General features: G+C 45.7%; 1 protein-coding gene across 9 annotated transcripts in view; it reads right to left on the bottom strand.

Moving 5' to 3' along the window:
* LOC138754962 (polyamine-transporting ATPase 13A3-like) overlaps positions 1–19,549 on the bottom strand; it is a 49,450-nt gene extending 29,901 nt beyond the window's left edge. For 3 of the 9 annotated variants that reach the window (XM_069920037.1, XM_069920040.1, XM_069920042.1), the window contains exons 1-11: positions 19,478–19,549; positions 17,329–17,657; positions 5,287–5,460; positions 3,889–4,035; positions 2,901–2,971; positions 2,571–2,651; positions 2,397–2,466; positions 1,852–1,986; positions 1,308–1,380; positions 686–817; positions 254–427 (exon numbers count right to left, since the gene is read on the bottom strand). In XM_069920037.1, the coding sequence (XP_069776138.1) occupies positions 254–427; positions 686–817; positions 1,308–1,380; positions 1,852–1,986; positions 2,397–2,466; positions 2,571–2,651; positions 2,901–2,971; positions 3,889–4,035; positions 5,287–5,460; positions 17,329–17,613 (1,342 nt within the window). In that variant the 5' untranslated portion in view covers positions 17,614–17,657; positions 19,478–19,549. Of the gene's footprint in view, positions 1–253; positions 428–685; positions 818–1,307; positions 1,381–1,851; positions 1,987–2,396; positions 2,467–2,570; positions 2,652–2,900; positions 2,972–3,888; positions 4,036–5,286; positions 5,461–17,328; positions 17,658–19,267; positions 19,453–19,477 lie in introns of those variants that run through there. The other 6 variants (XM_069920038.1, XM_069920043.1, XM_069920039.1 and 3 more) reach the window with 6 other exon arrangements.
* Positions 19,550–25,310: the final 5,761 nt, after the last annotated feature.

Genomic DNA, 25,310 nt, shown 5'->3' with positions numbered 1-25,310 from the left:
ATTTTTACATAGTTGGGGAATTAAGGGATGTGGGGAAAAGGCAGGTCCATGGAGATGAGCCCATCATCAGGTCAGCCATGATCTCATTGAATGACGGAGTAAGGTCGACGGGCAGAGGGTGGGGATGGAAGGGAGGGGCAGAGGTGCAAAGGAGCAGGAGTGCGGAGGGTGGTGGGGAAGGGCGGGGGCATGAAGGGGCGGGGATGGGGAGATGAGGAGGCAGGGGGCAGAGGGAGCGGGGGGGTCTTCATACCTGTGCGGATAACAACCGCTTTGACGAAGCGCTCGTACGGACGCACTTGGATGATTAATGTCCCACAGAAGAGGACGTGGCGCTTGTAGTCCCTCAGGCGGAAGACGGGGTCGGTGTGGGTCCCAACATCACACAGGTCAGGGAGGGGGGTCTTGGTCACAGGAACGCTCTCCCCTGGGGACACAGACAGAGGTTGGTGTTGGCCCCCAACTCACCCCGTCCTCCCCCAACCCCACACCCATCCTCCCACTCACTTTCATCCCTCCCCCACCCCCACTCCCTCCCCAGACCCCCACCGTCCCCAGCCACCACATTCTCCCTCCTTCACTCCCACCATTCCCACCCCAACACAATCTCGGCCCCTTCCCCAACCCAACTCCCCTGCCCCTCCCCCCCCCCCCACACTTGCCACATTTTCCGCCCCCTCCGCACCTGTGAGCATGCTCTCATCTACCACCACTGCTCCGTTCATCAGCACCACGTCGCAGGGCAGGATCATCTCCTGCTGGGGAAGGATGATCATGTCTCCAGGAACTAGTTCCGATGAGCTCACCATCTCCGAGGCTGCGGGTAGAGCCAGGGGGGGATTGAGGGGAAGAGTCACGGACTAAGATCCCCACCCCATAGGTTGGCCTGGCCACACCCCGGGAGATGCACTTCCTCCTCGCCCCTCCTTCCATCTCCCCCTCCCCTCCCCCTCTCTTTCTCTTCCCCTCCCCCTCTCCTTCCCCCTCCCTCTCTCTCTCCCCCCTTTCCCTCCCCATCCCCCTTTTTCCCTCTCTTCCCCTTCCCCTTTTCCTCTCTCCCCCTCCTTCCCCTCTCTCTCCCCCCTCCTTCCTCTCTCTGTCCCAATCTTCCCACACCCGCCCCTACCTATCTCTATCTGCCCCTCCTCTCTTGCTCCAGGCAGTAGGATGGAGACCTCTATCCCCCACCACTGATTCGTGGGGATTGCTCCCCACCCCCCTGGGCTCTAGCAAACCCCACCCCTGGCGATTTTGGATCCTCACTGTCACCGCCACGCCCTCCCAAGCTGTGTGCCTGCAGCACTTACTGCTTCCCTTTCGGAGGACGGAGACACGGATGGAACTGTGGGACTGCACCATGTCATGAAGCATCGTGTATCGCTGGGGAGAGAGGAACAGAGCCATCGGGGTCCACAACTCCCCAGTTCATCCACTCCGGGAGCCCAACCACCCCTCTCACTGCTCAGGATCGAGAGCAAGAACTCCCTTCACCCCTTGTCGACTCACCGACCCTCTCCAAAACCAGGCTCAGTTTGAGAACCAGGGTGAATAGGGACCAAGCATCCCACTCCCCACAGCCACTGCATCCTCCCTGACCTCCGGAGAGCTTCCAGTCCAGCGCCCCAACCACTCTTTGCACATTTCTCAATAAATCCCTGCAGACCTCTATACCCCACCCCTTCTCTGTAATCCCTTTGGTCCCCTCAGCCCACCCCATCACTGTAACCTCCTCCAGTCCCCTACACCCCTCCCCATCTCTGTAACCCCCTCCAGTCCCCTACACCCTACCCCTTCTCTGTAACCTCCTCTGGCCCACCCCTCCCCATCTCCATAGCCCCGTCACTCGCCAACCTTGCGAGTGGTGTATAAAGCGAGGGTGATAGATGAAATGCTCATGGTAATGATGACTGCAGCGTAAGGGTAATATGCCTCCAGGAACCACAGGATGACGCTGAAGGCCTGGAAGGCGTAGAAAGGGTTCAGGATCTGCAGAAAGAGAGAGAGCAGTTCAGCTTTCCAGGGCCACTGCTCAATCCCCTGCCCCAGGAGTGGAACGACAGTCACTACGAAAACCCTGACCATTGTAGGATCACACTGTGCACACGTTGACCATTGCCTGCTATTCACTGCTATCCACGCTCCCTCTCTGTTGTGGAACTGCACAACCCTTCCCCCATTCCAAACACAACTGGGATTTGAGGCAATGCCTCTCCCTCAGGTAGGGTGGACAGGATTGGCTGGGAATGTTTGTCAGTGCAGGCAGCGTCTGATGGGGGAGAAACAGAGCGAGAGTGTGTGTGGGACCCGTCCCCCAGTGAGGGTCAGTGTGTGTTAGATCTGTCCCCCATTGAGGGTCAGTGTGTGTGGGAGAGAATGTTTGCTGAGATTGTTCTAACCTCTTTTCCAAGTAGTTTCCAGTATGGAGGCACCTGAATGGCGATAATATTCGGCCCATAAATCAGTTTCCTGGGAGAAACATTGGGGGTAAAAATGGAATCAGCAATGAGACAAATCTCCAGAAATGGAAAAATCTCCAGAGATTGGGAATTTCACTTTAACTTGTCAACAACCTGTTCTGAGATTCTTGGTAAACTAAACCATCCCGGTAATTCTTGTGGAGATCGGAGCAGGACACATTCTGTTCCAGACCCCTGCAATACAGCAGGATATCGGAGTAAATCCCAGATTTCGAGGGGTGGGGGGGAGGAAAAGAAAAGGGGAGAGAGGGGGTAAGGGAGAAGGGGGAGAGGAGAGTGAGAGGGAAGAGCGGAGGAGGGAAGAGCGAAGAGGGGGAGAGAGAGTAAGGGAGGAAGGGGGGTAGGACCTGACCTCAAATCCTCAATGGAAGGATGTGACAGTTTTAAGTGTCTGGGCTAAACTCAGTCAGGGGCTGTTCCCACCTCAGCTCGATGAAGGATCTCTTGTTGGGGTCCCAGATGTAGCGGACACTCTGGTGTTGCACATACCGTATCTGCAAAGACAGGAGGAACAAAGCCATGATGGGAACACACTCTGCCCTGCTCCACCTCCCTCCTCCTGTTCTCCGTCTCTGCGCCCTGGGTCCCGAGGGGCAGCCCACCCCTCCCCCTCCTACAGTGTGGGAAGAGAAGAAATTTGGTGGGTTCAAAGAGCAACAAGTCTGGACATATGCTGAACACATGATCTTTATTAAATTCACGTAAGAGGATCATAACACATGCACAAGTACGGGCAGTCTCCGGGGTTACAAATGTCTGACATACAGACAACTCATACTTGACGGACTACACACGGCTACATCTTAACGTCAGCTCGAGAAAGGAGAATGCTGTCTGCCATTTTAATGGTTCATGGTTATTAACCCTGCCTCCAAAGCGTGAATTTGATGCAAGAAAAACTCTGTACAAACCTCCCTTGATGCCTGTTTCAAGAAATTTACTGATGCTGATTGAGAACCATTCCAACTTACCTACAACTTCTATTTAAAGACTTGGGAACAGACCTTGTTCATAACCCAGGCACGGCCTGTACTCTCTGTCACACAGTCTAATCATTCACATCAGACTTAACGCTACCAGCAACTACCCGCCGTCCCTTGTCTGACATGGGCACGGCCCCAATGCTATTGAACAGCTCTGATCCCTGTGTAGCGCCCGCTTTAGCAACGACTCCTCCGGCCACGTCCACAGTTCATGACCTGGAGCAGAGCAAGGTTCCGAAATGCAAAGAGCTACTCCACGTGGTGGACTCTATAGTACAGTGAGCTGGAGGGTCAGGTCCAGGTGATTAAAGGGTCAGGTGTGCACTAATGGATGGACAGATTCCAACCTTGATTGGCAGGCGCGGCGACACCCGATGAGGTTCCAGGCTGTGCGGCCCCTCCCGCCATCCACCCCTCCCCATGCTCACCTGGATCCCAGTGAAGGAAATGTTCTTCCGCAGCAGGGAGAACTCGTCCGTGTCCTCCGGCGTTACCCGGTCCGGGCGCTGCACTTGCAGGCTGTACTTCAAGTACATGAACTTGACCTTCTGCCAGTGCCACTCCCGGAACTCGTCCTGTTCGCAGGGAGGGGGAGAAGAAGGGGCAATGGGGAGAAGGGCGAGAGATCGCCTCAGTGAGAGAAGATTCCAGATTCCTTTATTGTCATGTAATAAAGACATAGTAATACATAGAATTTGTTTTAGTCAGCACAAGGCAGATTTGCCATCGAGAGAAATTGTCCGAAGCTCCTCCCCCACCCCAGTTACCGAGCGTCTGTGGATTAGTCTCCAGCAGCCCAACAACTCAAGCTCCAGATCCGAACCTCCAACACGATCAGGAACCCTTCACCACCCTCGGCACCCTCTCACACCCCTTCAGCCAGTCTACAGCCCAGTGTGAATTCCTGGACCCCCATCACCGGCAGCCCGCGTGGGTTCTTTGCCTCGAACCTCCTTACTGGTCCGCCGCCGTGGGTCATCTTCTCTGCTTCTCAAATGGGGGGAGCTGAGGGGTGGTCTCCCCATTTTCTGGTGCCCTGCGCCAGTCCTCCGCTTCCCTGCAACCCCTCGTGGCCATGGCCGATCACAGGTGCCACCATCTTGGGCCCAGGCCCCACTGGATTTTTAAACAAAACCCCTGTCGGCTCCTTTATACGAGTCGTTTAAAGCCTGCAGGGAGCTGGCGGCAGTCAGACCAGGCGGTTGGACCCCGCGGGGGAGCACTGTCTTCCCGTGGGTCCACACCAGCAGCAGCCCTGCTATTTTCAAGGAGGGATACGAGCTTGAAAGTGACCACTTGCACCCCCAGCTCCCTCCTGCTCTTCCCCCACCTTCCCTCCCCTGTTTCTCCAGGCTCCCTCTCTGGTCTTTGATCCCAGGTGCAAAGACCATGAGGCATAGGAGTAGAAAGAGGCCATTCAGCCCATCAAGTCTGCCCCCGCCATTCAATCACGAGCTAATTTGTTCTCCCACTCAGCCCCACTGCCCGGTCTCCCCATAACCTTTGATGCCCTGGCTAATCAAGAACCTATCAATTTCTGCCTTAAATCCACCCAACGACCCGGCTTCCACACCAGACTGTGGCAACAAATTCCATAGATTCACCTCCCTCTGGTAGAAGAAATTCTGCCACGTCTGTTCTGAGTGGACACCCTTCAATCCTGAAGTTGTGCCCTCTTGTCCCGGGCTTTCTCACCGTGGGGAAACAACCTTTCTACATCTACTCTGTGCCCCCAGCTTCCAGAGTTTGACCCAGTGCCCCAGTGACTTGGTTCCCCAGATCTGACCCAGCACCCGTCCCTCCTGCCCAGGGCTGCCTGCACTCACCGTCGTCTTCATCAGGACATACTCAGCGTCCTGAAGGTCGCAGGGTGAGCAGAAGCACTTCATGTGCCACTGGGGTCTCCAGAAGAAGACCAGGGCGAAGAGCCCACAGGAGAGGAGAGTAAACAGAGCTGAGGCAACCGCTCGCAACCAACTCCAACAGTAGCCATAGACAACCTGCCAAGAGAGAGAGAGAGAAAGAGGGAGAATCCTTCCCCAACCGGCCCATGACATCTTACACCTTCCTCACTGCACCAGCAGGTCGTCCACGCCAGGCTGTTCTGTTAACGTCAGCCACACTGTGAGGAAACACATAGCAGAACCAAGTGTAGAACCTTATTCAACCTTGGTAATGCTAGCGGGAGTGAGGGGGTGATAAGAGGGGATGACTCGTTCTCGACACTGAGCCCCACACTCAAAACATTGGAATGATAACCCTACTTTTATACACATTTTGGGTATGGGGTCTGCATGACACCCTTACAAGTTTCACACATCTGTCAATTTTCTGTTTTCCATAACACGTTACCCTATGGTGTCTGGAAACATCTGGGAAATGTCCTTCATTCGAGGTACATTTACATTCTTGCAGATTTAGCTACTATCTCACTACTGTGACAGATTGTGTTGTGCTTGGATTGTATACAGATACGTTTTTGGGGGCTTGTCCGAGATCTGAACCCGGAACCTCTCACACCCCAACTTCTCCAATTCCAACTCAAAAAATCTATCCTCCAGAAAATTATCTAAGTCTTTTTCAACAAATTTTCCCTCACCTGTAAATATTTCACTATAATCCTCTGAATTTGTATATTCCTCATCCAATGTTTGACTTCACTCAGTTTTAATGCCTTGGAAATAACCATTAGTTCCTATTTTCTCTTGCTCTGCAGGTGATGGTTGTAACAAAAATGTTCCAACCTCCATTACTGCTGTTTTTTTACCAGACACCAGCTTTAAATTAGCTTGAAAAAAGAACCAATCAACAAATCACAAGAACTTTCAATCCAAAAGGACGAGGCCCCAAAAAATGTTACAAGCCGAGGAGTCATGTGATGGAGTAGTGGCCGGACGGTGAACTCCAGCCCTCTCCAGAAAAGTCGGAAAAAACAAAGGAAAACACAAAGGCACAAAAATAAAAATTAAAGTAAAGTGAGTATAAAGGTGGAAAGAAGATGGCGACGAAAAAAGAAAAATCGAAACCAACGGTAAGAAGAGAGGAAGAGAAGACAACGGAAGAAGAAGGAGAAGGCCTTACCTGTTCGAAGAGGCCCGCGGTGGAGAGAGAAACCCGCTCCCTCAGGTCGGTAGAAAGTGGACTACAAAAATGGCTCGCTGAGCCGAGTAAAAGTGCGCAACCGCACATGCAAAAAAACACACCGACGGGAGGGGGGACCAGCTGGGGAGTCGATCTCCACAGCCGGCAATAACAGCTGCAGAACAGCTGCAGCAAGAGGAGAACATAGAAGACAACGAAAACAAGAAAGAAGAGAAGAAAAGGGCAACAAAGAAACAACAGATGGCCAACCCAGAGGAAGAAGAAGAGGAAGAGGAAGAGTACAGTGAAATAGAAGAAGAAGGGAAAGGCAAGACAAAGGATATACTTTCTCTTATTAAAGAATACATGGAGTCATTTAAAGAATGGCAAGCGCAAGAATTTAATGATTTAAGAAGAAGAATAAACAATACAGAAGGGAAAATGAATAAAATAGATATGACCTTATCAGAAATGGGAAAAAGAATGGACAAGGTAGAAGAACGAGAATCAGCAGTAGAAATGGAGGTAGAGGACTTAAAAAAGAAATTAGAGGAATCTAATAAAAAAGTTAAAGAGACACAAGAGCTGTTAGCTCAGAAAATAGATATAATGGAAAATTATAACAGAAGAAATAACATAAAGATAGTGGGCCTTAAGGAAGATGAGAGAGTTTATAAAAGATTGGATCCCCAGGATCCTAGGATGTCCAGAACTGCAGCAAGAAATGGAAATAGAAAGGGCACATAGAGCATTGGCCTTTAAACCACAACCACAACAAAAGCCAAGATCTATTTTAGTAAAATTCCTAAGATATACTACAAGAGAAAAGGTACTGGAGAAAACAATGGAAAAAGTAAGAGTGGACAACAAGCCACTGGAGTACAAAGGGCGAAAAATCTTCATTTATCCAGATATAAGTTTTGAACTCCTGAAGAAGAGAAAGGAGTTCAATACAGCAAAGGCGATTTTATGGAAGAAAGGGTATAAATTTATACTAAAGCACCCAGCGGTATTGAAAATATTTATTCCAGGACAGCAAAACAGACTATTCTCGGATCCAGAGGAAGGACGAAAATTTGCAGAACAATTACAAAATAGACTGAGAGATGAAGACGTGTAACGAGTGTACAAAAGACTGCGAACTAAAAAGACACATAAGTTTTGAACTCCTGAAGAAGAGGAAGGAGTTCAATACAGCGAAAACGATCTTATGGAAAAAAACTATTCTCGGATCCAGAGGAAGCAAGGAAATTTGCAGAACAACTACAAAACAAGCAGAGAGATGAAGACATGTAATAAGAGTAAAAATGACCACGAGGTATATGTGTGTAAAGAGGTATATGTGTGTATATGTATAGTGTGCATACATGAATGTATCTGCAATTAGAGGAAAATATAGAGAGTATAGACAAGAATTAATAAGGGAAGGAAATGGAATAGAGGGAATAAGGAGGGAATTAAAAGAGTGACCTTTGTTACATATGAAAAGTGAAATCTTTTCTGGGAGGGGCTGGGTGGGGAGGAGTTACGGTCTCTGCAAAGTCAGCTGACGCTTGTGAGTGAATTCGCAAATACAAATGGAGAGGGGAGATGTGGTTGTCCGACAAGGGATAAAGGACAACTCAGGAGGGGAAGGGGAGATTGGGGCTAAAGAAGTTTTAAATAGGAGAATAAGGAAAATGTTTGATGTTTTAGGAATGTTGTCTTATAAAGGGTTCAAAACAAGAAAACAGAAATGGATAAGAAGGAAAGGTAATGATGGAGAAACGGAAAGGGAAGATAAACAAAGTATAAAATGGCTACGTTGAACTATATTACTTTAAATATTAATGGAGTACATAACCAAACTAAAAGGAAGAAACTGCTAAATTTACTGAAAAAAGAAAAAATTGATATAGCATTTGTGCAATAAACACATTTAACTGAATTGGAGCACAAGAAATTAAAGAGAGATTGGGTAGGACACGTAACAGCAGCATTGTATAATTCAAAAGCAAGAGGAGTAGCTATATTAATTAGTAAAAATGTGCCATTTAAAATAGAAGAGGAAATAATAGATCCAGCAGGGAGATATGTAATGATAAAATGTCAGATATATTCGGAGTTTTGGAATCTACTCAATGTATATTCACCTAACGAAGAAGATCAAAAGTTTATGCAAGATATCTTTTTGAAGATAGCAGATACGCAAGGGAACATATTAATAGGAGGGGATTTCAACCTGAATTTGGATTCAAATACGGACAAAACTGGGAAAAAAAATTAACAGAAAGAACAAAGTAACCAAATTTATAATTAAATCGATGGAAGAAATGCAACTTTTGGATATATGGAGGAAACAACACCCAAAGGAAAAGGAATATTCATATTACTCGGCTAGACATAAAACATACTCAAGAATAGACCTATTTTTGTTATCAGCTAGTATGCAAGATAGAGTAAGAAAAACAGAATATAAAGCTAGAATACTATCGGACCATTCACCCTTAATATTGACAGTAAAGTTAGAGGACATCCCTCCAAGAATGTATAGATGGAGATTAAACCCCATGTTACTTAAAAGGCAGGATTTTAGAGAATTTATTGAAAAACAAATTAAAATGTATTTTGAAATAAATACGAAATCAGTGAAAGATAAGTTTATATTATGCAATGAAAGCATTCATTAGAGGGCAAATAATAAGTTATGTAACCAAGATGAAGAAGGACTATAATCAGGAAACAGAGCAGTTGGAAAGGGAAATAGTAAATATAGAAAAAGAATTAGCAATGAAGGAAGATACAACTAAAAGAAGAGAATTGGCGGATAAAAAAAATAAAATATGAAACACTACAAACATATAAGGTGGAGAAGAATATAATGAAGACAAAACAGAAATATTATGAACTAGGTGAAAAAATGCACAAAATCCTAGCATGGCAGCTTAAGACAGAACAAGCTAAGAAAATGGTATTGGCATCAAGGAAAAAAGACAAACAAATTACATATAATCCAAAAGAAATTAAGGAAAACTTTAGAGAATTCTATGAACAATTATACCAAACTGAAAACGAAGGGAAAGAAGGGAAAATAGATGAATTTCTAACTATAATTGAACTACCAAAACTACAAATAGAGGAACAAAATAAATTAACAGAGCCATTTGGAATAGTAGAAATACAAGAGATAATAAAAAAATTACCAAATAATAAGACACCAGGAGAGGATGGATTCCCAATAGAATTCTATAAAACATTTAAAGACTTATTAATTCCGCCCCTCCTGGAAGTAATCAACCAGATTGATAAAACACAAAGCTTACCAGATTCATGTAAAACAGCAATAATTACAGTAACACCAAAGCAAAGGAAAGATCCACTCACACCAGCGTCATATAGACCAATACCTTTACTTAACACAGATTATAAGATAATAGCTAAACTATTAGCAAACAGATTAGCAGAGTATGTACCGAAAATGGTAAATCTAGACCAAACTGGATTTATCTAAAAAAGACGCACAACAGACAATATTTGTAAATTTATTAACTTAATTCATGCAGTAGAAGGGAATAAAGCACCAACAGTAGCAGTTGCTTTAGACGCAGAGAAGGCCTTTGACAGAGTAGAATGGAATTATTTGTTCAAAGTATTGCAAAAATTCAGTTTACCGGAGAAATATATTAATTGGATGAAAGCATTATATAAGGGACCATTAGCGAAAGTGACAGTAAATGGACATGTATCAAAGCAATTTAACTTAAGCAGATCAACACAGCAGGGATGCCCACTATCACCTTTATTGTTTGCGTTAGCTATAGAACCACTAGCAGAATTGATAAGAACAGAAAATAATATAAAAGGGATAAAAATAAAAGACAAGGAATATAAAATCAGTTTATTTGCGCATGATGTTATAGTATACTTAACAGAACCAGAATTATCAATAAAAGAATTATATAAGAAATTGAAGGAATATGGAGAAGTGTCGGGTTACAAGATCAACGTAAATAAAAGTGAAGCAATGCCTATGAATAATGCGGATTTCTCAAAATTTAAGAAGGAATCACCATTTAGATGGCAAATGCAAGCAATAGATACCTAGGTGTACAAATAAATAAAAATCTCGGCCAACTATATAAACTCAATTATTATCCACTAATGAAAAAATTACAGGACGATTTAGAGCATTGGAAAGATTTACCACTAACACTAATAGGAAGGATAAACTGTATTAAAATGAACATTTTTCCAAGGATATTATACCTATTTCAGGCATTGCCAATATAACTGACAGAGAAATTCTTCAAGGAGTTAAAGAAAATAAGAAGGAAATTTTTATGGAAAGGGGGGAAACCGAGGATAGCACTAGATAAATTAACAGAATGGTATAAACAAGGAGGCTTACAACTGCCAAACTTTAAAAATTATTATAGAGCCGCACAATTAAGATACCTATCAGATTTTTATCAAACAAGGGAAAAGCCAGATTGGACTAGATTAGAATTAGATAAAATAGGGGAAAAGATACCTGAACACATATTATATAAATGGGATGAAAAATTGGTACAACATAGAAGTTCTCCAGTATTACATCATCTACTCAATATTTGGAAGAAGATTCATGTAGAAAGAAATAAAACAAATTATCAATTACCAAAACTAATATTGATGCAAAACAAGTTACTCCCTTTTACAATAGATAACCTTTCCTTTAGAGAATGGGAGAAAAAAGGGATTAAAAGAATAGAAAATTGTTTTTCAGGAAATAGATTATTATCCTTTGAACAAAGGGCATATTACCAATTGAGATCCTACTTGAAGGACAATTAGGAAGCAGTCTGAGTTTACCAGAGGGAAGTAACTTTGAATATGTGATTACAGATACAATGATAATCAAAAAATTTATAACAAATATGTATATTAAACTGCAAGAAAAGGAGAATGAGGAAACAAATGGTAAAACTAAACGAAAATGGGAACAAGATTTAAACAAAGATAAAGAAGGAAACATGGGAGAAGTTATGCTCTGGAACTATGAGAAATACAATAAACACGAGGTTACGTATGATACAATATAACTGGATACACAGGCTATACATTACACCTCAAAAGTTAAATAAATGGGACCCAACAGTATCTGATAGATGTTTTCGATGTAAAAAAGAAATGGGAACAACAATTCATGCAATCTGGACATGTGAGAAAGTAGAAAAATTTTGGGAAGATCTAAATCAGATATTAAATAAAATAACAGAAAACAATATACCAAAGAATCCAGAGATCTTCCTCCTAAGTAACATTAAAAACAAAGAATTTGGAATTGATTTGGAGGATGCACAAAAAAGATTTGTTAAGATAGCTCTAGCCGTAGCAAAAAAATGTATTATGTCAACCTGGAAATTGGAAGATAATTTGAAAATACAACAATGGTATATAGAAATGAATAAATGTATTCCATTAGTAAAAATAACATATAGTTTAAGAAGTAATATTGAAATATTCGAACAAATATGGGAGCCTTACATGAAACACAATAGCGAAAACCTACCGGGGACAATCACTACCTAAGTTAAAGGAAGGAAAAGGAAATGAAAAGAATGGACTCAGTGGAATTTCTGGTGTATTTTATTGAATGACAACATTGTCTGACTGGTTTAATGTATCCTAGATTTTGTACCTTAAATGGACGGGAGGGGGGATGTAGGGAGGGTGGGATGGGAGGAGGGGGGGGGCGGGGAGAAAATGGCACTGTATATGTGTGAAAAGGAAAAAGTGTGTATCATGGTTAATGTGATTTATGGTGTGAAAAATAAAAAATTTAAAAAAAAATGTTACAAGCCCAGATGTTCCGAAGGCAATTATGTTCCCACCATCCTACAATCAGCCTCCATATTTTCTCACCAAATCCATTAACCTTTTGTTGAACATATTCATTAAACTCGTTCTGTCACAGTTCAGCCCACCTCAACACCATCCCTTCAATCGGACGTCAGCCGTGCTCCCGAGGCCCTGTGACTGAGCCTCCCTTGACCTGACAGCCACACGGGCCCTCCCACCCAACCTGCCCCTGCTGACCCACCTGGCAGCTTTTGGCCCGTATCCCTCTAAATCTGTCCTGTCCACGGTCCTGCCCAGCTACATTGCAGTAGTCCCTGCCGGCCTGTTCCACACAGACCCACCACTCTCTGTGTTTAAAAAGATTACCCTCAGGTTCCTGTTCATTCCACCCCCCCCCCCCAATCCCCCTCACCTTGAACCTAGGCCTGGGACTTTTAAAATTTTATTTGCCCCTGCACTCCACAGTTTTAAATTTGTAATCAAACAATTTGCATGTGATTAAAGTGCACATTTCCGATTTTATTCAGTTATTTGCGGACATTTTGGCTTGACCGTGTAGAAATTACAGCACATTTCATACATAGTCCCCTCATTTTCAGGGCACCATAATTTTTGGAACGTGGCAGTGATGTGCATATTAAAATAGTCGTGTTTAGCACATTGTTTCACAGCCCTTCCCTGGAATGACTGCCTGGATTCTGTGATTCATGGACGTCAGCAGGCGCTGAGCATCTTCTCTGGTGATGCTCTGCCAGGCCTCTACCGCAGCCATCTTCTCTTCAGCCTATGGAAGGTGTCCTCAGTTGGATTAGAGTGGGCGACTGACTTGGCCATTCAAGAATTTTCTAGTTTTTAGTTTTACAAAACCCCTTTGTTGCTTTAACAGTACGTTTTGGATCGTGGTCTTGCTGTTGGGTGAAGGTCCGTTCAATGGGTTTGGGGGCATTTGCTCGAACTTGAGCAGATAAGATGTTTCAGAATTCATTTTGCTACTGACGTAGGCAGTTAGATCATTGATGAAGATCAATGCGCCAGTACCTGTGGCAGCCAGTCATGCCCAGGCCATAACACCCCCACCGCCAGGTTTCACAGATGAGATGGGATGATTTGGACCTTGGGCTTTCACACTTTGCTCTTTCCATCACTCTGAATCTGGCTCATCTTGGTCTCATCTGTCCAGAAGAGCTATTTGAAGAAATTCTGCAGACTCTTTTAAATATGTCTTGGCAAACTGTATCCTGGCCGTCCTGTTTCTGTGGCTAACTCGTGGTCTGCACCTTGCAGTATAGCCTCTGTATGTCTGCTCATGAAGTCTTCTGCAGACAGTCACCATTGACACGTCCACACCCACTTCCTGAAGAGTGTTTCTGATCTGTCGGAGATTTTTCTTCACTACGATAAGAATTCTTCTGTCCTCAGCAGTGAAGGTCTTCCTTGGAACACTAGTCCCTTTGCGATTACTGAGCTCACCAGTTCACTCTTTCTCATTAATGATGTTCCAAACTATTGATTTTTTTGGTCATTCTAAGGTTTGGGCGATGTCTCTTCCTGTTTTATTCTCGTTCTTCAGCCACATAATGGGTTCTTTGACGTTCACTGGTACAACTCTGCTCCTCATGTTGAAAAATGGCAACTACAGACTCCAAAGGTGATCGACAGCTTCGAACCAAGCCCAGCTCCCTTCTACCTGCACCATTGAACCAATTAAACATACCTGGGTTCTCACAAACACCTGTGAAGCCAAATGTCCCCAACATTATGGTGCCCCAAAATGAGGGAACTATGTATAAAAAGTGCTGTAACTTCTACACGGTCAAACCAAAATATCCACAAATAACCTTGAATAATATTGGGAATGTGCACTTTAATCGCATATGAATTGTTTTATTACAAATTTAAAACGATGGAGCACAGGGGCACATAAAGAAAAAAATGTCTTTGTCCTAAACATCATGGAGGGCCCTGTAGGTCATCTGGTTGCCAATTCCTCTACTCTGGGTGAAAGACTCTCTGCGTTCACCCAATATTTTTCTCTCATGGGGAGAGAATGTCAAACATTTAGCACCTTCAGGATACAGAGATCTCTTCTGCTCCCATTCCTGTCTGGCTGACCCCTGTGTTTGGAGACAGTGACCCCATGTTCAAGTCATGCCAGGGAGCGGGAACATCTTCCATGCAACCTCCCTGTATCGACCTGTGAGCATCTTGTACACCCCTCGTTCTTCTCAACTCAGGACTGTCTGTTTAATCTCTCTTCGCGGGACAGTGCACCACCTCAGGGATTCTATCTGGAGAGTGTCCTCCGCACTCCCTCATTCACAAGTACAATCCACTGTAGATTGGGGAACTAGACACGTCCATACTATTCTCATCCAGGCTCTGACCTATGGCCCTGCTATACAATTCCCAGCGTAGGGGCAGCATGGGTTAGACACAGGGTGAAGATCCCTCTGCACCATCCCATCACACACTCCTGGGGTCAGTCACAGGGTGAAGCTCCCTCCGCACTGTCCCATCACACACTCCAGGGGTCAGAGGAGTCACATGATGGAGTAGTGGCCGGTCAGGGAACTCCAGCCCTCTCCGGAAAAGTTTAAAAAAAACAGAGAAAACGCAAAAGCAAAAACACGAAAATTAAAATAAAGTGAAAGTAAAGGTGGGAAGGAAATGGCAACGAAGAAAGAAAAGTCGAAAGAAACGGGAAGAAGAGAAGAAGAAAAGACATCGGAAGAAGAAGGTGAAGGCCTTACCTGTCCGAGGAGGCCCGCTGTGGAGAGAGAAGCCCGCTTCCTCAGGTCAATCGAAGTCCAGAGCTCGGGACTACAAAAATGGCTCGCGGAGCCAAGCAAAAGTGCGCAACCGCGCAAGACAAAAAAAAACACTGACGGGAGGGGGGACCAGCTGAGGAGTCGATCTCCACAGCTGAGAATGACAGCCACAGCACAACAACAAGAAGAGAACATAGAAAACAACGAGAACAAGAAAGAGAGAGTAAAAATAAATCAAAGAAACAGCAGATGACCAACCCAGAGGAAGAAGAAGAAGAAGAACACAGAGATGAAGGGAAAGGGCAAGACAAGGGATATATTTTTTTTGAAGAATATATGGAATCAATAAAAGAATGGCAATCACAAGAATTTTGTGAAATAAAAAGGAGAATTAAAAGTACAGAAGAAAAAATGAATAGATTAGAGATGGTCATGTCAGATATAGGGAAAGGAGTGGACAAGGTGGAAGAATGAAAAACAGCCATAGAAATGGAAGTAGATGACTTAAAAAAGAAAATAGAAGAATCTAATAAAAAAGTTAAAGAGACACAAGAGCTGTTAGCTCAGAAGATAGATATAATGGAAAATTATAATAGAAGAAACAATATAAAGATAGTGGGCCTTAAGGAAGATGAAGAAGGCAAGAATATGAGAGAATTTATAAAAGATTGGATCCCCAGAATTACAGGAAGAAATGGAAATAGAAAGGGCACACAGAACATTAGCCCCTAAACCACAAGCACAACAAAAAACAAAATCCATTTTAGTAAAATTCCTAAGATATACAACAAGAGAAAATATATTGGAGAAAGCAATGAAGAAAATAAGAGAAGACAAAAAGCCACTGGAATACAAAGGTCAAAAAATTTTTTTCTATCCAGATATAAGTTTTGAACTCCTGAAGAAGAGGAAGGAGTTTAATACAGCAAAAGCGATCCTATGGAAAAGAGGATATTTTTTCTTTGGCTTGGCTTCGCGGATGAAGATTTATGGAGGGGGTAAAAAGTCCACGTCAGCTGCAGGCTCGTTTGTGGCTGACAAGTCCGATGTGGGACAGGCAGACACGGTTGCAGCGGTTGCAGGGGAAAATTGGTTGGTTGGGGTTGGGTGTTGGGTTTTTCCTCCTTTGCCTTTTGTCAGTGAGGTGGGCTCTGCGGTCTTCTTCAAAGGAGGTTGCTGCCCGCCAAACTGTGAGGCGCCAAGATGCACGGTTTGAGGCGTTATCAGCCCACTGGCGGATATAAATTTATGCTAAAGTACCCAGCGGTACTTAAAATAGTTATTCCAGGGCAGCAAAACAGACTATTCTTGGATCCGGAGGAAGCAAGAAAATTTGCAGAACAACTACAAAACAGACAGAGAGATGAAGACATGTAACGAGAGCAAAAATGACCATGAACTACATGTATGTGTGTATGTATATATGTGTGTACATGTGTGTATGTGTATTTAAAAGAAAATATAAAGAGTATAGATAAGAATTAATAAGGGAAAGAAAGGGAAGAGAGGAAGTAAGGAGGGAATTAAGAGAGTGACCTTTGTTGTATATGAAAATTAAAATCTTTTCTGGGGGGGTGCTGGGTGGGGAGGAGTTACGGTCACTGCGAAATCAGTTGACGCTTGCGAGTGAATTCGCAAATCCAAATGGAGAGGGGAGATGTGGTTGCTCGACAAGGGATAAAGGGCAACTCAGGAAGGGGAGTGGATAGTAGGGTTAAAGAAATTTTAGATAGGAGAATAAGGGGAATGTTTGATGTTTTAGAAATGTTGTCTTATAAAGTGTTCAAAAAAAAGAAAGCAGAAATGGATAAGAAGGAAAGGAAAGATAAACAAAGTATGAAATGGCTATGTTGAACTATATGACTTTAAATATTAACGGAATACCCACTCCCGGGGTCAGACATAGAGTGAAGCTCCCTCCACACCATTCCATCACACATTGTCAGGGTCAGACCCAGAGAGAAGCTCCCTCCACACCGACCCATCCCGCACTCCTGGAGTCAGACCCAGAGTGAAGGACCCTCCACACCGACTCATCCCACACTCCCGGAGTCAATCCCAGAGTGAAGGTCCCTCTACACCGTCCCCTAACATGTGTTAGATGCAGCATGACCCTCCCTCTGTGGTAAATTTCCCTCAGTGGTTCCCAATCTCTCGCTGCCTCTTCCCCGCTGCATGAGACGATACCTAATTCCTTACCATCTCATTGCCTTCGCCCACGTTGACCACCCGATAATGTTGATGCTCCACAGGCTCCGCGTCCCCCGACCCCACGTCCGTCCCCCTGACCCAGGTTGGCTTGCCAAAGCTCAGGAGCTCAGTGATGCTGTGCTGGTCCGTCCCACTGGGCCCAGATCCCTCCTCTCGGGGACTTGGGGATCTCTCTCCTCTGGTACTCCGTTTGACACCGCTGTCACAGCGGCCGCCGGCGGGTTTCTGCGCGCTGGCGCTCTGGCGAGCATCTGCCTCACCCGTCCTTGGCATGCCGCTCACCTCCGTCCTCCCTGCTGTCTGTGAGCCTGTGTTACCTGCCATGAGATGGGCCTCAGAGTGCAGTGAAATCACAAAACCCACCCCGGCAAGCACATTCAAAGGTGCCATCACCATTGAGGGGACAGGATAGTGAAGACAGTGCCTGCCTTCATTGGACGAGTTAAGACATCCTGTTGCAGCTGCACAAGACATTGCTTAGGCTGCAGAGAGCATTTTATGGGTTCGAATCCCACACTATCTGTAAGGACTTTGTACGTTCTTCCTATGTCTATGTGGGTTTTCCCCGAGGACTCCAGTTTCCTCCCATCGTTCAAAACATACCGGGGGGTTGGAGATGAACTGGGGGTCAGAGATGAACTGGTGGTCATTGGGCAGCATGGGCTCGTGGGCCGGAAGGGCTTGTTACCGTGCTGTGCGTCTCCGACTCAATTTAATTCTTGGCCACATTTTTACACAAAGAGGGTCAGGAATATCTGGAACAGGCTGCTGGAGGCGGGGGATTTGGACCGGCAGGTGGATGGAAAGGAGCTGGCACAGGGGATCAGCGAGGATGGGCATCGTGTACAGCAGGGATGAGATGGGCTGAAGGGCGTGTTTCTGCGCTGGACGTGTACCTTTCTGTGAGGCCTGGGATGCTCGGTGCACCGTTGTAGTGGATGAGGTCAACAGATGCAGGCCAGGTCAGCGCAGGGGTGGCACGGTCAGCGCAACGCCTTTACAATGCCAGTATTTGGGACCGGGTATGAATCCTGTGCAGTCTGTTGGGAGTTTGTATGTACTTCCCCTCCCCCCCCCCCCCTCATCGTGTCTGTGTGGGTGTCCCCTGGGCTCTGGTTTCCTCCCACCTGTACCAGGGATTGTAGGTCAGTTCGGTGTAATAGTGCAACAGGGGCCATTTACCGTGCTGTACGTCTGAATTTAAAATTGAAATAACAGGTCACAGCAGCTGCTGATCTAAGCTCTGGGATCACAAAACTCCGGCAGGCTCATCCCCCCCCCTCAAAGGGCTTGAATGGACAAGGCAGATTACTGCCAAAGGTTTTAACTCACAGTCCCAATTCATTTTTTAAATCAAGTTCCTCAGTGGCTGATGTGGGATTTGAACCAGATTTAAATTTTAGATGTAGACCGACAGTGCAGTAACAGGCCCTTCCGGCCCACGAGCCCATGCCGCCCTATTAACCTACAACCCCCGGTATGTATTCATGGACTGAAATGGCCTGTTGCCGTGCTGTATGTTAGTAATAGGTTGGCCACCCTATTTGTGTTGGATAAACTCGAGATTCTCCCAGCCTTCTGAGATCCAGGGAGAATAAACCCTGCTTTTCCAGGCCTCAATACCAGGCAACGTCCTGGTGAAGCTCTTCTGCCCCCTCTCTGACATGACCACATCCTTCCTGAGGTGCGGAGACCATAACTTAAATTGTCAGAGACCTACAGCATGGTAACAGGCCCTTCCGGCTCATGAGCCCAGGTTGCCCAATGACCCCCCCTTCCTGCTATGTTTTAAACATAGGAAACTGGAGCCCCCCCCCCCCAGGAAAACCCACCCAGACACGGGGAGAACGTTACAAACTCCTGACAGACAGCACGGGATTCAAACCACCAGTCCCGATCACTGGTGCTGTAACAGCGTGGCGCTCACCGCTAAGCCAATCGTGTCATCCTGACTGTTGACTTAATCACCACATCCCAGCGACAAAAATATCTTGCAGTGGAATCTGAGCCCCACTGGTTCAGAAGAAACCCCCCCCCCCACCATCTGTAGACAAGGAGGACTGGATGAGAGAGCAGGGTAGGGTGGGAAGGAGGACACATCCAGGCAGGGTTTGGACGTCAGTGCTATGGGCAATACCTTCCGTCCCATCAAGAGCTGGATGCTGACTGGCTGCTGCCTTTGCCCAACTGCCAGGCCCCCTTCATTGGCCAAGTCACATGGGCCTCCTCGCCCAGTGAGGTCACAATGCGCCATTGTTGCGAGTTGCTGGAGACTGACTGAAGGGGACCCAGATATCGGAACTGGGATGCAAGAGGGAGCAGAGGGTTTTCTGACCATGCTGCAGGTTCGGATCCAGAGCTCGGGTGGCCAATGGCTTGGACTGGACTCTGTGGGGCCGCTGGAGGCAAATCCATGGACACTCAGTGACTGAGGGGAGGGACTCTCTTTTGCTTCTCCGACTGTAAGAGGCACTTCAGGCAGTTTCTGCCGATGGCAAATTTGTCTGCCTTTACAGCAGATAAACTCCATGTAATATGGCACTCATTACATGGATAAATTACAAGCTAAGGGAGGGCCAAAGCGATGCCCAGAGAAGCAGAGGCCATGCAATGGTTGGCCCAGTTACGATGGGCAGAAAAGTCAGTTTAGATCTGTGTAACATCCCTCATGCAGTATGCACGGATCAGCTGAGCTTTGTTGCTTCCTGAAGCAAGGATCCTCAATGTCATAGAACACTACAGCTCTGAAACAGGCCACTTCGGCCCTTCTAGTCAGTGCCGATCCAATTTTCTGCCTCGTCCCACTGACCTGCATCCCAGTCCACATTCCTCCCATCCATGTACCTGTCCAAATTCTTCTTCAGTGTTAAAATTGAGCCCACATTCACCACTTCATCTCGTTCCCCACCCCCACTCCTCTCTGTGCGAAGAAGATCCCCGTAAATTTTTCCCCTTTCACCCATAACCCACATCCTCAGGTTTGTATCTCACCCACCCTCAGTGGAAAAAGACTACATTTATTCTCTCTTTGGTTACACAAGACCTGGCCAACTCCAAGTCCTGGGCCTCAACACCCTACTGTGTAATTGGATCGTGATTTCCGCACCTCCAGACCACAATCAGTGGAGATCGGTCAGAACATCTCCTCCACGATCTCTGTCAGTACCAGAGCACCACCAGGCTGTGTTCTTAGCCCCTTGCTCTACTTGCCATACGACTGTGGGTCTCGGTGCGACAAGAAATTCACTGATGATACTGTGGTAGTGGGTTGCATAAAAAAGTGTGATGAGTCAGCCGACAGGAGTGAGATTGAAACCTTCAGCTGAAAGTTGTACCAACAACCTCGCCCTCAATGTCACCAGAACCAAGGAGCTGATTATTGACATCAGGAAGGGAAAGCCAGAGGTGGACGATCCAGTGATCATTGGGAGATCAGAGGTGGAGAGGGTGAGAAAATTTAGGTTCTTGGGAATCACCATCTCGAAGGATCTTTCCTGGACTCAATACATCATCAGGAAGAAAGCACGTCAGTGCCTCTACTTCCTCGAGAGTTTGCGGAGGTTTGGTACGACACCAGAAACCCTGGCAAATTTCTAGAGGTGCGGTGGAAAGTGCGCTGACCGACTGCATCGCGGGGACACCAGTACTCCTGAGCGTAAAGCCCTGCAAAAGGTCGTGGACACAGCCCAGAACATCACAGGTAAAACCCTCCCTACCATCAAGAGCACCTACAGGGAACGCTGCCGGAGAGCAGCAGTGATCATCAAGGATTCCACACCACCCAGAACACGCTCTGATCTCGCTGCTGCCATCAGGAAAGAGGCCACAAGACTCGCACCACCATGTTCAGGAGCAGCGGCTCCCCCTCCACCATCAGACTCCTCGACGACAAACTCAACCATGGACTCGTTGAAGAACTCTATCGTGATTTTTTTTTCCTCTCAGTATTGCAGTTTGTTTACATTTCTTAGTGCACATTGAGTTTTTTTTACACTACCAAATAAGTAGTAATTCTGTCTCACACACAAAAGGGTTGGATGTGATGTCCTGTTTGTACTCCGACAATAAGTGAGAAATCTGACAAGGAGTTGGACCAGGGGTTTCTGCAACTCTTGGATATGTTTTAATGCCAACGGTACAACGTACAGGCAGATCTGAAGGTGAGAAATGGTCAACATCATCTTCGCTGACATCGTGATTGTAGTAAATACACGAAAGTGCTGGACAAACTCCAGCTCCGCACCGTCCTTGGGAGGCCAAGGTATAAGCAGGCTATATATCTTCTTACCTCTGTTTGAATAACCTCGGGTGCTGACAGGATTCAACGATGGCAGCTGGGGATTGGGACAGTGGCCAAGGCTGGGATGTGGAACACAACAAGCACCATCTTTGAGATCGGAAATTATTTTGACCATTAGGAATAGCTGGTTCAATGTGGGGCTGTCCATTGCAATTCCCCATCCCATTTCCTTGCCAATGTGTCTGCCTGTATTGTCTTGGGTAAACTTGTACCTCTCACTTTGTTCGTTTTAGATTGGTCACAGTGTTCAAGCTACCGAAAGAAAATAGACACACACACCGAGAGTAGTTCAGTTTATACAAGTCTTTATTACTAAATCTAAAGCTGAATTCACACTACAACATGCAAGCCCTTCCCAATTAAACTTATCCAATGCCTAGACTGGTCCCAACTGCCAAAGCGAGGCGATGACTGCACACTTGTAGTAGGTTGTCTGGGTGCCGGTAGCAGCTTCTCCACCTCCCCAGACCGGGACGTCGGTTTGGAATCTTGAAGTTCTTCTTCTTCCTGAGAGATGTTGCCACCTCTTGGAGTCTCAAACTTCAGCAGTGGGACCATGGCTTATATTACCCAAAAGTTGTTTACTTCAGATCTTATCTCTTTGAACAAATGATTTAATTATCTTCAAGGTCTCCTGACAGTCTGCGACCAACAAAAGACAACTGCATCTCTTGACCTCATGGTGGAAGTTGGATAATGTCTACTGATTCATATGCATCCGTGGGCCCCATAGTGGAATTGAGATTATGTCTTCTGATGCAACTGCATCCCTTCTTGCATAAGCTGGTCTAAATCCTCCATTACATTCTACCCCTTGGTCGCAGCCTGTCACTTACGAGATTTACAAGCATTTGAGTACAGAAGGAGCGACAAAAAGAAAATAAAACTATAATAAACACAAAAATAAGCAATAATGCGAGCAACCAATGGAGAATATTGTGGCCCAATCCCCCAAATGTACCAGCTAACCATGAAAAAGGATTCCAACTGTTAGAAACAGAAGTACCTTCACAGAAATTAAGTCATACAGAGAAGAAGAAAGTCCCTGTAAATATTTAGATATGTACTGGTCATTAGCCTCAGGGATAGGAGTATCAGTGTGGAATCCCATGTAAGGAAGACCAAACATCATTTCATATGGTGAGACAGCAAGGTCCTTACGAGGAGCTGTGCGAGTCCTAATTAAAGCTAAGGGTAAGTATTTAATCCAGGAGAGGCCAGTTTCCTCATGAAGTCGAGTGAGTTGATTTTTCAGGGTCTGATTCATCCGTTCAACACGGCCTGAACTCTGGGGGTTCCATGGGGTATGTAACTGCCAATCTATTCCCAGGATTTTACACACACCCTGGAGTACCTGAGAGGTAAAAGATGTACCTTGATCTGAGGCAATGGTTTGAATAATGCCATAACGCGGAATAACAGACTCTAGTAATATCTGGATAATGGTGCTAGCACGATCATTAGGGGTCGGGAAAGCCTCAACCCATCGAGTAAAATTATCCACCATCACCAGGAGGTATTTATAAGCCTCTGTCTCAGGTAATTCCGTGAAGTCAATCTGTATTCGTTGAAACGGGCGTACGGCTATATTGCGACCGCCATGTATTACCTGGCGCATGACTTTCTTATTCACTCGCTGACAGATTGGGCACCCCCGAGTACTTTGCTTGGCTATGGTGTATAATCCCCGAGCAATTAAAGGACCGTACAAAAGCATCAACAAGTGCCTGAGTTCCCCAATGTGTCTGCTGGTGGAGCTGATCAATAATCTGACGAGCCAAGGCTTTGTTCAGTACTTGGCGTCCCTCTGCCGTCCACCACAACCCGTCGGCAGTTTGACGCATTCCCTGGTCTTTCATATAAACCTCCTCTTCCCGTGAAAAGATGGGAGTCTTTTTAACCTCGTGGGGTGGGGAGTAACAGCTGCATGTCTATTTTTTCTGTGAGTGCAGCCTGTTTGGCAGCTTCATCTGCCCGTCTGTTCCGGACTGTCAATAATTTGATGGCCCCGTACATGAACTACAGCTATCACCTCAGGTAACTTAAGAGCATCTAAGGATTGAACAATTAAGTTTTCATGGATCAACTTTTGTCCTTTCCCAGTTATCATTCTCCGCTCTTTCCAAATCTTTCCAAAGGTGTGCACTACACCAAAAGCATACTTTGAGTCGGTATAGATTGTGCCCACCTTTCCCTCTAAACCCTGGAGAGCTCTACAGAGGGCATATAATTCACAGGATTGTGCCGACCAATGACCGGGAAGACGACCGGCTTCAATCACAACTCCTTCATTCCCATCCACTACACTATACCCGCTATACCGAATGCCGTCAATGCACCAGGAAGATCCATCAATAAACCATCTTTCACACTCCCGTAAAGGTTCATCACTTAAATCATCTCTAATTTTTGTCTGTAAATCTATCACTTCTAAACATACATGCTCTAAATCATTGGGGAGAGTATCAGAATCTGGAGAAACCAAGAAGGCGGCTGGATTCTGTTCTTTGTTCATAATCAGTGTCAAATCATCCCTATCCATGAGAATCGCTTCATACTTTAAAATTCTAGAATCAGTAAGCCACCTTCTGGCCGGCACGTTAAAATTGGGGTATTAAAAGGTGACATACAAGGTTCGAGTATACCATCTTTCACCAATTGGTCAATTACTGGCTGCAGCCCCTTTCGGCCAGCCATAGGAATTGGATACTGTTTTCGTCTAATTACTTGGTCAGGGTCTTTTAAAGTAACTTGCAGGGGAGGAACATCTAATCCTCCTCTATTGCCTCTTTGTGCCCATGCTCTAGGATTTATTAGTTCCCGATCCTCCTCTGTTAGTACATAAAATTGAACCCCCGATACCTGATCTCTGTGGTCTGGTACCGATAAGCCAATTGGTCCTGTAAACCCCGTCCCAACAAGCAAACTCCAGCTTGGGGAACTAGTAAAATATCCTCTGTTATTATCTTTTCTCCCATTTGTATCATTACATTCTTTAGTATAGGGACCGTAAAATCTCTTCCTCCCACTCCCAAAATCATCACTGTCCCTTCTGTTTTAACACCCTCGGGCCGTTGTAAAATACTAGACCGGGCTGCCCCAGAATCTACTAGTAAAGTCATCTCGTCACCGTGGGGTCCTATGCTTAAATTTACCAATGGTTCTCCGTGCAGCCCCACGGTGTGTATTGACTGAGAACCGTGACCCCCCTATTCATAATCTGCCTCCATCAATGCGTAAGATCGCGTCTCCCTGGCTCACATTGGGCATTCCCTCTTAAAGTGTCCCTCCTTTTTACAATAATAGCAAACTAATGCTCCTGTTTCCCAATTTCTACCAGGGTCTCCATGGGGTCCCGGGAATGGTCGTCGTTACCGGAATTCTCCTCTACCCCTGCCTGTGCTCTGGTCTCTACTTCCCCACTCCTGGCGATCCTCCCAACATCCAGGAGCTGAAACACAGCTCCTAACATTTCCCTGCTGTCCCTCCACAACTTCCTTGACTGCCTGCATCAAAATCTTAGCCTTTCCTTTCTGTTTATCTTCAGACCTCTGGACGTATGCTCTTTGTGCGATCTGTAAAAGCTGTGTTATTCCCTGTTCATGCCAATTCTCTGTCTTTTGTAATTTCTTCCTGATATCTGGGGCTGAATTAGTAACAAAGCCCAACT

This window comes from Narcine bancroftii, chromosome 2 (assembly GCF_036971445.1).
Source record: "Narcine bancroftii isolate sNarBan1 chromosome 2, sNarBan1.hap1, whole genome shotgun sequence".
NCBI lineage: Eukaryota > Metazoa > Chordata > Chondrichthyes > Torpediniformes > Narcinidae > Narcine > Narcine bancroftii.
The sequence above is the reverse complement of the archived record's forward strand: the minus strand, read 5'-3'. Positions and strand labels throughout refer to the sequence as shown.